General features: G+C 39.2%; 2 protein-coding genes across 5 annotated transcripts in view; one reads left to right on the forward strand and one right to left on the reverse strand.

Moving 5' to 3' along the window:
• Nucleotides 1-447: 447 nt before the first annotated feature.
• lsm8 (LSM8 homolog, U6 small nuclear RNA associated) lies at nucleotides 448-5,425 on the forward strand. Its single transcript, XM_052030455.1, has 4 exons — nucleotides 448-520; nucleotides 1,716-1,756; nucleotides 3,265-3,392; nucleotides 5,102-5,425. Exons 1-4 carry the CDS (start codon nucleotides 490-492, stop codon nucleotides 5,190-5,192), a joined length of 291 nt encoding a protein of 96 aa, XP_051886415.1. The 5' UTR covers nucleotides 448-489; the 3' UTR covers nucleotides 5,193-5,425.
• Nucleotides 5,426-9,315: 3,890 nt separating this feature from the next.
• Nucleotides 9,316-17,161, reverse strand: part of si:ch211-272n13.3 (ankyrin repeat domain-containing protein 26) — a 104,290-nt gene continuing 96,444 nt past the window's right edge. For all 4 annotated transcript variants that reach the window (XM_052030650.1, XM_052030648.1, XM_052030649.1 and 1 more), the window contains 3 exons: nucleotides 16,145-16,394; nucleotides 11,507-11,552; nucleotides 9,316-10,794 (listed from right to left, as the gene is read on the reverse strand). In XM_052030650.1, the coding sequence (XP_051886610.1) occupies nucleotides 10,646-10,794; nucleotides 11,507-11,552; nucleotides 16,145-16,394 (445 nt within the window). In that variant the 3' untranslated portion in view covers nucleotides 9,316-10,645. The remainder of the gene's footprint in view (nucleotides 10,795-11,506; nucleotides 11,553-16,144; nucleotides 16,395-17,161) is intronic.

Here is a 17,161-nt window from a genome sequence, read left to right on the forward strand (position 1 = left end):
AGGGTGCAGGACCCCGAGCCCAGCCCCTCACTGTGACCCCAGGGTGCAGGACCCCGAGCCCAGCCCCTCACTGTGACCCCAGGGTGCAGGACCCCGAGCCCAGCCCCTCACTGTGACCCCAGGGTGCAGGACCCCGAGCCCAGCCCCTCACTGTGACCCCAGGGTGCAGGACCCCGAGCCCAGCCCCTCACTGTGACCCCAGGGTGCAGGACCCCGAGCCCAGCCCCTCACTGTGACCCCAGGGTGCAGGACCCCGAGCCCAGCCCCTCACTGTGACCCCAGGGTGCAGGACCCCGACCCCAGCTCCCCCTGCCGACTGCAGCTGGCGGGGAAGGTGACAACCTCCCGCCCCGAAGGGAAGGAGCAGTCGATGCGCCATTAAGCGAGCCTGGCGGAGCGCCCGCTCGGCTCTCGGCTGCCCGGGTCTGATTACCCGGCAGGCCCGGCGGCGCGTCAGTGAGCGGGAAGCGGCCGGCGCTCGGCATCAGCATGACGTCGGCTCTGGAGAACTACATCAACCGTATCCTCGGCAGGGGGCCGGGCCGACCCGTCCCTGGGGGGCCGGCACCCCGGGGTCATAGTGAGGGGTCGGGGTCCAGCAGCCCGGGATCACAGTGAGAGGCTGGGGTCAGGGTCCTGCACCCTGGGGTCACAGTGAGGGGTTGGGGTCCTGCAGTCTGGGATCAAAGAGAGGGGTTGGGGTCCTGTACCCTGGGGTCACAGTGAGGGGCTGGGGTCGGGGTCCTGCAGTCCGGGATCACAGTGAGGGGCTGGGGTCAGGGCCCTGCAGTCCGGGATCACAGTGAGGGGCTGGGGTCAGGGTCCTGCAGTCCGGGATCACAGTGAGGGGCTGGGGTCAGGGTCCTGCAGTCCGGGATCACAGAGAGGGGTTGGGGTCCTGCACCCTGGGGTCACAGTGAGGAGCTGGGGTTGGGGTCCTGCACCCTGGGGTCACAGTGAGGAGCTGGGGTTGGGGTCCTGCACCCTGGGGTCACAGTGAGGAGCTGGGGTCCTGCTGCCTGGGGTCACAGAGAGGGGCTGGGGTCGGGGTCCTGCACCTGGGGTCACAGTGAGGAGCTGGGGTCGGGGTCCTGCACCTCGGGGTCACAGTGAGGAGCTGGGGTCGGGGTCCTGCACCTCGGGGTCACAGTGAGGAGCTGGGGTCGGGGTCCTGCACCCTGGGGTCACAGTAAGGGTCTGAGAGTTTGTGCCATCTCTGGAACACAGGTCAGGACCTCTCTCCTGGGGTAACGGGATTTGAAACAGAAGTTTGTGAGTAGGAGGGAAATTAATTACGGTGGTGTTAGGAGAGAAGGACGTTGGCAAGATCAATTCTAACTTTATGCAGCTGTGTAGATTGTGAACGGCCTTCGATGTACTTTGCATGTGAAGGCGAGGATTTTGAATTGTGTGTTGGAGGGTGCTGTTGAATGCCAGCTAATAAGACAGGTGCTGATGGGACTTTGAGTGGATGCAGTTCAGTGGTGAAATATGGAGCTTTTGTTAGAAGTTTGTAAAATGTTTCTCACCTTTGTGGGGCCGAGTTGGCCAATGTGTAAACTGTGACTATTGAGGTAACATGTGAAATTGAGGATAGGTTTGAGCTGGATGCTGGTAAAACCATGGCAATATATCTCTGTTCACTGTTAGTATACAGTGTATTGTTGATTGTGCAGAAGATACAGAAATCAATTTATCTTAACTTGAGTCTTCAGGTACAGTTGCAGTGGTCACAGCAGATGGAAGAATGATTGTGGTAAGTTAATCTTCATTTGGTTAATCTTGCTAATGAAATATAAAATTATATTCCTGATATCTAAGAGAACTCAGTATTGGAGAGAACACAAGAGATTCCTCTTGTATATAGAATTTGGTAATTGTAATAAATGCCAATCTTAGTCAAGGCTTCCAAATAGTTTACAAAATAAAACCATCATAGTTAAGTATGATATTGGTTGTGCTGCTAAACGGTAATAGGATGCAAGTATTGTTGATGGTTTTATGTCATAACTTGTCTGTGGAGCTTTCTCAGTGGAATAAAGACAGTCGAGGAAATGAGACATGTTCAGGATTAAAGGTTTTAATAAGTTAAAAGGAGGAAAACTACTGGTCAGTAATCTAGAAACTACAAAAAATAAATTATCACCTTCCCAGCAACTGTTCTAGAAGTGTGACTCGATTGCTGATCAAGAGTTAATGGATAATTAAAACACAGAAAATAAATGGTTAGGGAGGAAAGAGAATCCATTAGCTCTTTTAGAGCTGGCATTGGTATGTAAGGGAAATTTGCATTGTAAATTCTGTGAATGTGGAAGAAGAGGCCTTATGTTATCATTGGATAGATAGGCTATGATGTGAGCCGTTTAGTTCCTATCACTCAAATACATTCTTGTTCGTGTAAGAGGAAGGATTTTTTCCCCAGTTTAATCTATCCTTGAGCAATTAAAAAAAAAATTGCTTCAATTGGTTGCCCATGGTGCTGACTGATTAAAAATCAGATTTATTTGCCTGAATTTATTGTGTTCCCCCTTAAGTAGATTTGTTCCATCATATTCTGGCAATTGTGGATGTAAATTGATTTGCCATTGAATTAAATATGATTTATATTGGATAGTTAATTGCCCTGAAATTAAGATCATTAATTATATTAGCCTGTACTCTGATGGAAGTAATTTTTGTGACTGCTAAAACCACTTGAGGTTCTCTGAAAGCTGCTTCTGCATCACTGTCTCCACCCTCGCCCAATCTTGGCACCTAATGATTTCCCTGCCTAAACACCTGTCAGCCTAATCTCTTATAAGCAATTATCTAATGGTTGCTGCTGGTGTCACAGTGGTCCAATATTCAATTTCTCTTGATCAGTGGATGGCTTTTAGGTGACTGTAGTTTGATGTCATTGATCCCAATATCCAGAATGCACTGGACCCTTTTCATTCCGCATCAGCCCTATCACTGTACATATTCAAAAATCTGTCCACTTGGTTTTCAAGTCTATGTCCCAGAATCTTAATATTGAAAAGTATTTTTTCCTTCCTATTTTTCCACTTTGGCTTTTTGCTGGTGCCCTTGCTTGGATTGTAGATGTGAAATTATGACAAAGTGTTGAATTACATTGTATCATAAAGCGTGATGCATTAGGGTCAGGGTCGTTTTCAAGATAACTGGGAAATAAAACTAAAGCTATACCAACCAACAGCAGTGTAACCTTAACACATACATGTATGGAAGTTTGAACTGCTTTCACTTGTTTCATTCTAATGATAGGGTACCTTAAAAGGATTTGATCAGACCATCAACCTAATCCTAGACGAAAGTCATGAGCGAGTATTCAGTTCACAACAAGGTGTGGAACAAGTAGTACTTGGCTTGTACATAGTGAGAGGAGACAATGTGTAAGTATTTGGAGATTTATTTATTTTTCTACCAATGAAGGACTTGAGAGCACAGGAAAGTAGGAGCAGGAATAGGCCATGTGGCCCCACGTGCCTGCCTCGCCACTTGTGGCTGATCTATCTTGGCCTCTGCTTCTCTCTGTGCCAGTTCCCCATAACCCTCAAGTCCCCAATCTTTCAAAAATTTGTCTGCCTCCATCTGAAGTACTTCTAACAATCTCGCCTCCATAACCCTCTGGGGTAGAGAATTCTGGAGGATCAACAGCTGCTGTGAGAAGAATTTCTAGCCACCTTATTTTAAATAACTGGCCCCTTGTCTTGTAACTATGCTACTGTAAATGTCCCGATAAGCCAGTTGCTGATTATATTATTTATAGCTTTTTAAATTAACTTCTATCTGCCATTTCACTGCCATCATACCAACTGAGCAATATCATTGCATAGCCAAAAGTTACCCTCTTCACTGTCAACAACACCACTAATTTTTGTGTCATCTACAAACATGTTTATTGTACCTCTTGTATTTGCATTCAGATTGTTCATGCTTATAACAAATAGCAAGGGCCTCAGCACAGGTCACAAGCTTTGTAGGTAGCAACCTTTGACTATCACCAAGCCAGTTATCAATCCAGATTGCTCAGAATTCCATAGGCTCTTATCTTTTGGACCAGTCTCTGTCGGATCTTGTCAAAGGCCCTATTGAAATCCATGTCGATTACATCAACCACATTACCCTCGTTTACACAACTAGACACTAATTTGAAAAGATCCAATGAAATTAGTCAGATAGGATCTTCCCTTAACAAAACATTGCCAGGGATTGATCAGGGATAGACAGCACTCTCCAAGTGCAGATTAATCTTGTCCCACGTATTTTCTTTAATCAATAATTTCTTTACCACTAATGTTAGACTTGAGGATCTGCGATTACTTAGCTTATCACTCCTACCTTTCTCAAATAAAGGTAAATGACATTTGCTGTCCTCCTGTCATCTGGCACCTCTTCTGTGGACAGTGAAGATTTGAAAATTTGTGTCAAAATTCCAATAAGCTCTTCCCTTGCGTTCCCATAGCAATCTGGGAACTTATCCGCCTTTAAACCTGCCACAAGCTGCCTTTGTTTTTTTTTATCCAACCCTCGAAGTCACTTGACATCCAGGATTCTTTGGACTAGTTAGCCTTGCCTTTCATCATAATGGGAACACTCATTTTTGAATGACTCCCACTGGTTGCGTGTAGACTTGTCTGCAAGTAGCTGCCCCCTGTCCACTTTTGTTTAGTGCTGTCTTATCATATTGAAGTCAGCCTTCCTTCAATTAATTTCCAGTCTATCCTTGTCCTTCTCCATAACAACCTTGAAACTTGCAGAACTATGGTCATTATCTCCAAAATGGTTTCCCATTGACTCTCTTCAATTGCCCAGCTACATTTCTGCACTTTTATAGTAAGTCTATGTGCATATTGGCTCAAAAATCTGGGAATAAATTTAGAAATTCCTTTAAACAATTATTACCATGTGTTTTGTATTTATAGAAACATTGTTTGAAGCTTTAACTTAGTTTATCTGGTCTGAGAAAAGAACAGATAAGCAATTGCTCTAACTGGTATTGGTAAAGTTGGATGAGTTGAATTGTAATGCTTTAACTTGAATCACTAGTGTAAAAAAAAATTAGTTACACAAATATTCTTAATGACGTCTTGTATTGCAGGGCAGTGATCGGTGAAATAGATGAAGAAACAGATTCTGCTTTGGATCTGGGAAATATCAGAGCTGAACCTTTAAATTCTGTGGTACATTGAAAATATAAGAACTTTGTGAATGCATAGTTAGCTTTGAGGAGAATTGGAACTGATGCTTTCACAATAGTGCATAATCCTTTAGGATATTTGCAGTTCTGAAGGAAGGAAAGCTATTTCATACCTGAGTATTTTTATGTCTTTGTAGTTTGAATATTTACATAAATATTTCTTATGTATTGAGTTCTTGCTGACCAATTGAATATAAACTTAAAATAAAATTTTAAACTAAACACTATACTGATTAATTGGTAAAGTTTTTTTCTCTTTTACACCCTCTTAAAAAATCTATTTGAATAATTGTAGTTAGAATAAAACAACTTAAATAGCTAATGACAAATGCTAAAAAACAGAATCTTGCTCCCAGATTTAGAAAATTTTTTTTTGCATTAGGTTGCACCTTAATGTCTTCCATTGTTCTAGAATCCCTTTTGGAAAATGAAATGTGCAAAGCCTTGTATTTCTTTACTGACTATATTTGAAATAATCTTATTCCCAGTTGTTTGTTTGTTGCTTACTTAAGTTCTGGAAACACTCATCAGGTAGCTTCTGTGAAAAGAGAAACAGTTGAAGTTTCAGGTTGAAGTCCCTTCATCAGATTATCCATTTCCTCCTTCAAATAATCTGAAATTTATGGATAATTCCTGGTCTGTGGTGCTTTGGTTTTAGTTCTGCCAGTCACCCCCTAATAAACTAGGGAACTAGGAAAAGGAAATTGGGAGGTCTTTTGGGGGGGGGGGGGCAGGGGGGAATGATCTGCATTACAGTAGAGGAGCTGGATGTCTTAAAAAGTATGAAGGTAGACAAATCTCCAGGGTCTGACCAGGTATATCCAAGAACACTGTGGGAGGCTAGAGAAGGAATTGCGGGAGCCCTGGCTGAGATATTTGCATCATCGTTAGCCACGGGTGAGGTGCAGGTAGACTGGAGGGTAGTGAATGTTGTGCCTTTATTTAAGAAATGTGGCAAAAAAAAACCTGGGAACTATAGACAAGTAAATCTAACATCTGTGGTAGATAACTTGCTGGAGGGGATTCTGAGGGATAAGATGCATGTACATCTGGAAGGATGGGGTTTGATTAGGGGTGGTCAGCATAGCTTTGTGCAAGGGAGATTATGTCTATGAACTTGAGTTTTTGATGATGTGACCAAGAAAATTGATGAGGGCAGGGCAGTGGACATGGTTTATATGGACTTCAGTAAGGCCTTTGATAAGGTTCCACATGGTAGGTTGCTCTGGAGGGTTAGATCACATGGAATCCGGGGAAAGTTGGCTAATTCAATACACAGTTGGCTTGATGGTAGAAAACGGAGGGTGATGGTGGAAGGTTGTTTCTGGGACTGGAGGCCTGTGACTAGTGGTGTGCCTCAGGTCGGTCCTGGACCCATTGTTGTTTGCTATCTATATCAACGATTTGGATAGGGATGTACAGGTCACAATTAGTAAGTTTGCAAATGACACTAAAATAGGTGGTATAGTGGACAATGAAGAAGGTTATCAAAAATTACAGAGGGATCTTGATCAGCTGAGTAAGTGGGCTGAGGAATGGCAAATGGAGTTTAATTGGGTTAAGTGTGAGGTGTTGCATTTTGGAAAGTCAAATCCAGGTAGGACTTTCACAGTGAACAGAAGGGTCCTGAGGAGTGTTGAAGAACTGGTTGACCTTGGAGTACAAGTACATGGTTCACTGAAAGTGGAGTCGCAAGTAGACAGGATGGTGAAGAAGGCTTTTGGCAAGCTGGCCTTCATGCATCAGGGCGTTTAAGGTTAGGAGGTCATGGTCCGGTTGTACAGGATGCTGGTGAGGCCACACTTGGAGTATTGTGTTCAGTTTTGGACACGCTATAGGAATGATGTTATTAAACTGGAAAGAGTGCAGAAAAGAGTTACAAGGATGTTGCCAGGACTTGAGGGGCTGAGTTATAGGGGGAGGTTGGACAAGCTAGGATTTTTCTCTTTGGAGTGTAGGAGACTGAGAATGATCTCATGGAGGTGTATAAAATCATGAGGGGCATACATGGGGTGAATGCATTCAGCCTTTTTCCTCAGAGGTGGGGAATCAAGAACTAGACAGCATAGGTTTAAGGTGAGAGGGGAAAGAGTTAATAGGATCTTGAGAGGCAACTTTTTTTTTACACAAAGGATGGTATCCATGTGGAATGAGCTGCCAGATGAAGTGTTTGACGCAGGTACAATAACAACATTTAAAAGACAGTTGGACAGGTATGTGGATTGGAAAGGTTTCAAAGGTTATGGACTAAATGCTGGCAAATGGGACTAGCTTGGATGGGGCATCTTGGTCAGCATGGACCAGTTGGGCCAAAGGGCATGTTTCTGTGCTGCATGACTCTGACAATGACTTCAAATTAGCTTCATTTTAATTCTAGCTGGAGCAGTCTAGTGAATTCTGTTTATTTAGGAAATCCAGTAAATTTTTTTGATGGATATTTTCTGCAGAATATTTTGACAACTGTGACTAAAATAGACCAAGTTTGTGCTTGTGAACTTGGATCTGGTGGTACAACCACTTGTTTTGCAGCTTTAAATTTTTGTGGGATATCGGATGGTCCAGAGAAAAAGGATCTATATTTTTGAGATAAATTGCAGAGAGGATTTGTACTTATCTTGATGATCAGAAAATCTTCTGCTAAAGAGCTGCCAATGGCTGGACAATTGGAGTTGAAGGACAAGAAAGCAGTTTTAGGTAATGATAATGTCACTTAGGTTGAAAGGCCTGTGCCAACCACAGATTAACATTAACATTGAATTCAAAATAGTGCAGGTAACATGTTTGAAAATAGTAAATAAAAAGGATTCTATTGCTAAGAAAAAATATGAAAGGACTATTCAGCTTTGGTTCTTCCACAGGTATAATGATAACCATGAAATCAGTTGTTTGAATGTGTAATCCATGGGAAATGAGCAACTGGGAAACATTCACGAATCTTTGATTGTGAGAGTGTGGATTATCTAGTGATTTGAGTGGAATGTTTTATAGGGTATGTAATTTTCATGATTGTAACCAGAAATTTCAGCCTTAGCATAATTAGTAGCATGCTCCTCTTTGAACTAAGAGGTTGTTGGTTCAAGTTCCTTACCAAAGATTTGAGCTTGTAATTCTAGGCTGCATTGTGAGGAGGGAAGCAGTTTTGGTGGATGGAGAGGTAGTACACTGTTGGATGTATCAGCTTTTGAATGAAATGTTAAACAAGTGTTTTTGCATGGAGTGCAGTGCCAATGAAGTGTGGACTTTGAGTAAGAGGGTGACAATTTTGTAAAGTTTGTACTTTTCATTTGCAGTGGTTGGTAAGCATTAAAAGTGGAAGTAGCCTGCTGATCGCCAGTAAATTATGTAACCAGCTAGAACTGATTAACTGAAATTAATGTAAACTGATTTGGAGCTTGTGGTGCCTGGAAATGTAAATTTGAGTTTTGCAAAAGCACTGTTTAAGGACAGCATGCAGTGCCCAGTGGGTGCCCTGTCCACAGACAGTGGACTTTGTTGAGACAAGGTTAAAGGTGCAACTTTATGATTAAGAATTAAATAAATTATAATGGCATTGGCAGAGCAGGTGACTTATTGCAGCTGGAGTTTGTGGGAGCTGATGGAAACTATTGGGATCCATGGTAACCACATCTGCAGTGTGGCTCAAACTTGAGTTGAAGAGCTGGAGTCTGAGATTTGGATGCTGCAATGAATCAGGAAAGATGGAAGTTACCTGGGCACTCTGTTCCAATAGGCTGTTATAACCTTTAGATTTAGCAATGCAGAATTGGTCAGTCTTAGGAGAATTAGGAGGATGTGATTTTGAAAGAAGCAGGTATGCAGATAGTAAGGTAGAAAGTAAACTTGTAATGGAAAGGTTTGAGTGTGTGGCAGGACAACACATGAATTTGTTTATTTTCTTTAAGGAACCTACATCATCTTTAAAGTAGTCAGCAAATTAAGAATCTACTGTATAAAGCTCTCTCACTGGGTATATTTAATCATTCAATATTCAGACAAGAATCAATGATAAACTGGGTCTCCAGTTCTGATTGCACCATGTGTATATCTGATATTTGCTTTGTGAATCCACTCAAACGAACACTTCATAAAAGTAGAAGTACTAGTTTTAATCATTTCCAAAGAATTTATTTTTTTTGTTAACACAACACAAACCTCTCAATCAATATTGTTTCAACATTTTAGTAATTATAGAGATAGATGCTGTGTTGGGTAGTTATGACTCATTGTCAGAATTCCCAGGATATGGAAATACTAGGGGTAACACCCAAGCTATTACTGGTATGGATGGGTTAACAAAGGAGAGAAATACTCTTTGCTGATGGGTGTGTCTGAAACCTTTATAAAGCAACCCTTTCATAAAGGAGTCATCTCTTCTAAGGTAGGTATGCCCACTGCAGCCAGCTGCATCTTTGAAGCACCAATTTACTGGAAGCAGGAATTCCAGTAGGTGACAATCTAAATAATGCTGCCTCTACTTTGTTGGGCTCAGTGGATGGATGTAAACAAAAACTCTGAATTTAAAAATTCTCCATACAGTCATCAATAAAATGGAAATGCCATTATTTCATGGAATTTGCTGAGTGTTTCCATAGATCCATTAGTATTATAACTGGTGAATTTAATTAAACTTGTTTAATTTTGCTAATTGAGCCCCTTAATTCTGTAGATCATTCTTCTTGTCAAAATATTATAAGGGTCAGAAATAATGGAATGATACATACAAGCTTTTAGAACAGAATAAGCAAAGCATCACATGAAAATCTATGGAAAATCCTGGGGTCCAGTTGATGACGATACTTATTTTACTTGACTGACTGGAGGCTGCATTTAAAGACCCAAACTTATAAGGAGATGGGGTTAAAAATAGTTAGAGAGTCTGCCTTGTTTATAGTATTATTGTTTGGTAATACTTGTTCATGAAATTAAACTTCATGCAAGAAATTCCTTTAGTGTATCTTACAAGTAGATATATTTACTGTGAAAACTTGTTTTGGTACATATAACAGAGAGGCATTGCACTGTACAAGTCCTTAAAACCATGGCGCTATTTCACAAGATATACCAGCATAGAATAAATACTGTGACAAGGGAATGAACATCACAGCATATGACAATTTTACCAAGGTATTTACAAAGTCAGTTTCGAAACAACTTGTGATTAAGTTGCACTTTGATAAAATGTTTTTACCTGGTTAATTTCCATACTTATTCAGACAATGAAATGTTAACAGTTTTAAGAGACACTTCTGTCAGTATTGGCCATGTGTCAGCTGCAACAATAAAAATAGATCCTGTACAGTAACTTTACATAAATATTCCTGAGCAAAAATATTTGCAGAAATATAAAACTTGTAATCAATTACCCACCTTATGGATTGTATGTACTAACAAATTATTTGGATAAATACATATGTAATTCTGAATATTTTTAATGTACAGTACAATTCAAATCATGTAATTTTTCTTTAGAACCTCCAGGTATTGTTCTGTGGCTGTAGTTACAGGATCCTGAACTTGGTTTGTGCTTGCCAGGGAGCAAGTAGCAGATCCTAGAGGTGAGATACGAGAACATACACTATCCAAATCGGCATTGGCTAGAAAATAGATTTTAGAAATTAGTTTATCTGAAGCTGCTTTTCTAAAATATGCCTCCTATAATTTCTTGCTCTTCTATTCTCAAAGCAACTTTATAATTGCTTTTAAACCAGTTCTATGAATGATTACTGTACCCTTGCAATCCGCTCTCCTTACATTCTAGCATTTCTGATGTTCTACAAGTTTCGTTACATCCATTCCGTAGGAATTCTCCTAAAGATCTGTTACTATACCTTAACCTTTTAAGAGGCTGATTTAAAATCAAAATTTTTTGATCCTGCCTGTGGTTCCTAGCACACTGTGACCAATTTGATGAAGGCATAACAAAGGAAAGGGTTGTCATACTATTTTCCTTATTTGCCAGATATTTTTGAGTATGTACAGTTTGGTTGCATAGACCATCATTGAAAAACAGTTCAATCAGAAGGAGAAAGGGGATTAAGAAAGGTAAGTCAAAGCAGGTCATTTCCAAACACAACTTTTAAACAGGGTGCTAATTAATAAGGGAAAAAATGGAGAGAGTATGGAGTGAAAAATCCACTTTTGCACAGTAGTCTTATATTAGTATTAATGGTTCAAGATTTACACCAATGTATAATATTTAATTACAGTATATAATGCAACAAAAAGCAATTGAAACTGGTATTTCAATATAGTGTTTAAAATTAGTCCAGTAATTTACTATCAACTTTCTACATTCCTCCTCCTTACCTTGAGCAAGCTCTTTGGTAATACTTTTCTGCAATTCATCCTGCATCTGAAATGATAAATAGATTAATGCAATTTGCTATGCTTTGAGTAAACTGAATTAGACAATTAGAACTAAAAATGACATTACTTTATTCTTGTGGGTTTGAAAGGAATGAAGTAAAATTAATAATAGTTCAATTTCTCTTGAGAAATTATCTATTTGCATTACAAGTTTCTTCCTAAAGATCCTTCATTCTGTTCTGGCACATTAAAGGTGGTTGTGGTTAGCTGATCGCTGCTCACCTTCAAACTTCACAGAACTTCCACAAAAATCCAAAACAAAATCCATGAACCTGATTTCATTAATTGATTTGAAAAAAGAGATGCAACAGAATGGATTCAGATTTGACAGAGAAACTTTGTGAATGTGATCATGCACTTTGTTGTGGGCTGCAAATTTATGTGGAACTGAGTTTTACCCAATTTTTGTTAAAGTATTTGAGCAAGGATTTAAAAGGCTCCTGCAGTTTCTGTGAGAGATGGCTATTTTGATGTCTGACTACTCAGCACATCACGTGGGAAGGATGCATTGAAGTGGGTACTCTAGTCTGAAGGACTTTTGAAAAGCATTCTGTGGTTTGCTTTCAACATTTGGACCAATATTTTTTTCTGTTAAATATATTTTCCACTGTTACAATGCCTTTTCTCACTTCCAAAGTTGCTATTGGAAATTCTGTGCTGAAGGAGGAGCTGCTTGGAATTTCTAAATGAATGCTGTCCCTTTGGTGCCTGCATCCTTTTGTTTGTAGAGCTTGAGAGAGATTGGGGAAGAGGGAAGTGCAGCAAGACCTGGGTGCACTAGTTGAAAGTACACATGCAGATGCAGCAGACTTTCATAGTGAGAGAAACTGAGTACAGGGGTAGTTTTGTCTTACTTCAAATGTGTAGGGCCTTGTGAAACCGATGTGAACAAAGTACAAATGGATTCTTCTTGCTAAAGGACAGTGGTTTCTGTATAAAATGTGAAAGTTTAATTATTATGTTGATAATAGCAAGTTAATGCTTTTTCTATTGTATGCTGATTGTCACACCTAACTGCCAATGAGAGTAGTGATTTGTCTTATTGTATGCTAGTAGGGATGTAGCCTATATGTATCAGGTGTTGTAATAAAACATAATTAAACATTAGGCAATACTGCCACTACCCTACATTTTAGTTGTATCAGAAAATTTACGATCTCAACATCCTGCTAAATCTCTGCACCCTTTCAAAAGTTCCCACATCCTTCCTATAGTGAGGTGACCAGAAATGAACACTAAGTGTGGTCTAACCAGGGTTTTAAATCACATTTATAAAGTTGGTAACATTATGTGTTGAAGAGGAGTTAAAGGCAATTTATAGTGGCAAACAGCTTGATAATATGAGCACCAACATCAAGCAGTGTCCATTGTACATGCTAATTTCTTGTGACACACTTCACATTGTCAAAAAGGAACTGATGGTACAAGGTGAGAGCTGGCTGAGATTGATTGGGAAACATTATGTATGGGGTGGATTGGTGGATCAGCAATGACAATCGTGGAACAAAATTAAAGCAGGAAGGGTGGCTCAACTGTGCCAAAACAAAGGAAGTTAGGGATAGGATTAGGCCCAAGGAGAAGGTATATAAATTGGCCTGAGAAAGCAGTAAAGCTAAGAACTGGGATACTTCAGAATGCAAGAGGAGTATTAAGGGAATAATTAAGAGGGAGGAAATAAGGTACGATTGTAAGCATGTAGGGAACATTAAAAAGCTGTTTACAGTATCTAAAGATATGTGAAGAAACAAAAAGACATGGGCCCTTACAGTCAGAAACAAGAGAATTTATAATGGGTAACAAAGAAATGGCAGACCAATTGAAGAAATAATTTGGATCCATCTTCATAGAGGACATAAGTAACATCCCAGAAATGTGAGGAACCTTGGAACTGGAGGAAAAGTATTTGTAGGGAAATGGTCTGGGGGGGGAAAAAGTCCAGAGGGCCTGAGTTTGCATTCCAGAGTACTTTGCCCTAGAAAAAGTGGATGCATTAGTGGTCATTTTCCCACACTCTAAACTCCACACTCTAATTTAACCCCACGTTTGAGGGAATTATAAACTGGTTAGCCTGATATCAGTAGAGGGGAAAATACTGGAGTCTAGTATTCAAGATGTAATAGCAGAGCATTTGAAAGCAATGACAGGACTAGTCAGTGTAGATTTATGAAAGGGAGATTTTTTTTGAGTATGTATCTAGTAAAGTGAATGGGAAGAACTAATAGTTGTGTTTAGTTTCAAAGAGCTTTCAACAAAGTGCCACATAAAGGATTACTGCACAAAATTAAAGCAGGTGGGATTTTGGGTAATATACTATAGCGGATATAGGGCTGGTTGGCAGGCAGGGAAGAACAAAGAACAGATATAAATAGGTTCTTTTCTGAGTGACAGGCAGTGACTAATGGGGTACTGCATGGTTCAGTGTTTGGACACTTATTATTCATTATATGTATATTAATGATTTTAGATGAGGGAATTAAATATAAAATGTGCAAGTTTGCAGACAGCACAAAGCTGGGTTGGAGTGTGAGCTGTGAGGAGGACACCGAGGCTCTAGAGTGATTTGAATGGGTTGAAAGTGAGTGGGCAAATACATGGCAGGTGCAATATTATATGGATAAATTGAAGGTTATCCACTTTGGTAGCAAAAACAGGAAAGCAAGTTACTTGAGTATTGTGTGTGGTTGTGGGTTCCTTTTCAGGTGTAGGATGTTCAAGCTAGGAGAGTGCAGCAAATATTCACCAAGGTAGTTCCTGGACTGGGAGGATTGGGACGAGTGTGCTTATATTAGCAGGAATAACAGAATGAGATGCAACCTCATTGAAACTTTTAAAATCCAAACTGGACAGACCAGATGCAGGAAAGATGTTCCCGAAAGTAGTGATCTCCAGTACCAGAATTCACAGCCTAATAAAATGGAGTAGGATATTAGGACTGACATGAAAAATTTCTTCACCCAAAAGAGTGGTGAACTTGTTGAATTCTCTACCACAGAAGGCAGGCAAGGCCAAATCAGTAAATATATTCAAGGAGTTAAATAATGTACCATTGTCTAAAGAGATTGGGGAAGGAAGTAGAAACTTGATGTGTCAAATGGCTTACTCTTGCTAATTTCTATGAAACATTCTTATTCTTATGCATAGCAATGTTAAAATTGTGCCTGTCTGTTGGGAAAACTCAAATGCTCTAAGCATTATATCTTTCAAAATTAAATAAGAACTTAACATAAGATAGGAGCAGGATGACCCCCTATTCTTGCTGAAATATCCACTTTGCTAGAGATTCCACCGCTAGTAGAATACTTTGTCTTTTTAAAAAAAATACTGGATGAAAATAAAGTTTAATAAATGAAAGATGTTACAGAATGTCTTTAACATGCATGCAAACATGAGATTGAATTATAAACTGCAAGCCAAATGGAAAAATCAAGTCTAGAAAATAAATGGCCTCTGGGCTTTCAATATTCTAAAAACATTAGTTTAGCTTAATCACAATTAATTTCAATTTTTTTCAAATATGTTTACAATTTATACTTTGACAAGATTTTTTGACCCTGTAAAACAATTTTTCTTTTTGAACAGACCTTGTACATAAAAAATTCCCCAAAAGTGATGATTTAAATATATAAATAATACAAATTATTTGCATCCTGTAATAACATGCATACAGATAGCTAAAACTTTCAAAATAGATGCGCTTTTACTGAGAAATACCCATCTTAAATCAAGGAGATTTAAATGCAATATGTCGAAATCACAGGAATTTAAGAGTAGTTAAAATGGTTCACGCAAGAATCTTTGATTCAATTTTGGAGTTGTAATGACAGCAAAACTATTGGTGATTACCATCATTAGATAGTGAAACTGACTGCATACAGTTTAATAATGGAAATCCAGAAGTTGCTAACAGTGGTTTAGTCCTCTCCTCCACCTGCAATGCCTAGCTGTAGGTTTTACCACAATCTAGGGAAATCAACCAAGCTGATGAGAATTTAATATTAACTGGTTTTGCTTCAAAATACCATGGAATTTATGAAGTCCATGCAAGCTTCTAATATCAAAAGTAAGCCAAGATCACTCAAAGCTAACTCTCAAGCCCAATTTATGCTTGTAATTAAATTAAAAATTAATAAATTTTAAATTATTTCAGCTCCAATCTTAATATTGATATGCTCGTCTTTATTATATAGCATTTTATTGAGTTAATTAAAATACTAGCCAAAATTTATTCCTTTTCCTTTGTGGTGCAAGAATTCTTTTAATTTGATTGGCTATTCAGCAGCAGGCTGTACTCCTGACTATTAGTGTGAAAATCTGTGGCGTGGAAATAGTTTGTTATTTTTTTTTGTGTTGATCATTATTTTCTCTAATAAACAAAATTATAGCGAAGATCACAAAAGATATTGGGTATTTAACACTGCTGAGAGAGAAAAATTCCCTTACAAAGCTACAGCTATAATTTTTCCCATCAGTGACAAAAATGTAGAAACTGATGCCAGAAAATTTAAATCTTATCAGGACAGTATGTCCAGGAAGGAAACAAGATTAGAACATATCAAGTATATTTTGGTAACTACTGACCTTAAAGAGGTACAACACTACTCTTTTGTTAGGTGGCAATCCATCCTCTGCTGGATTTAAATTACTTCCCAGATCTCGGTTGGAAGTTCCCAGGTCACTGCCATTACCCAATATATTTTGCAGATGACTCTCATTCAGAGCAGGGGTTGTGGTTAAACCTTTATTTTCAATGCTATCCGCAATCAAGGATTTTGAATGAAAGCGTTCTTTAAGCAGCTTAGTATTGGCTTCTGCTAACCTCTCATTTGATCTGTGGAAGGAAAATAGAAAACAGTTACCAAAGCATCAATATAAATTTCAAATAAACTAGCTAACTCAGAAGCTCCCTGCAAAATTTGGCTTTGATGTAAAGCTATTAATTAACTGATTTACTATTGACTAAAATCAGAGTTTCAGTCTCATATTGACAGACAAAAGTCAGTATTTCTAATCATCGAGGAAATAATGAGCATGCATGGATGGTGGGTATACCTCTTCACTGCTGTGCTGTGAGGCACTTAAAGCTAAACAAGGGAATTTGTTGCCATTTGGAATTGACTGCCTAGTTCTTTTTTTGCCCTGTCAGTTTGGAATGAATTTTGAAGTTTAATTCTGATCTTCCTAAAATGCTGCAGGGAATATTAAAGATACAACTGATCCTGGTCATCCAACCTACTGAATTTACTATTGTTTACAAAGTGTGAAAACCAAAATGTGAAATTTCACTCGTCACCCTGCAGCTTTTAACCTGAAATAACCATCAGTAAACATTAAAAGTTCTAGAAATCATTTTAAAAGTAATATGGCAAGGTTTATTGTGCTACAGTTTGAAATAATATCTTCATTGCATTAACACCACTGCAGAACATCTCAGGATATCTTATCAAAGAATGTCTGTTTCCCCTCTTTCCCACTTTGTTTCCTTTTATCATCTTGCTGGTGAGTGCTTAGTTTTCACAATTTCTTACACAACAGCTGCTGCTGATAATCAAAGTTATCCAATTAACTCAATACTACTAATAGCTGTTATGTGATCAA

This window comes from Pristis pectinata, chromosome 15, assembly GCF_009764475.1.
Source record: "Pristis pectinata isolate sPriPec2 chromosome 15, sPriPec2.1.pri, whole genome shotgun sequence".
In the NCBI taxonomy this organism is placed as follows: domain Eukaryota; kingdom Metazoa; phylum Chordata; class Chondrichthyes; order Rhinopristiformes; family Pristidae; genus Pristis; species Pristis pectinata.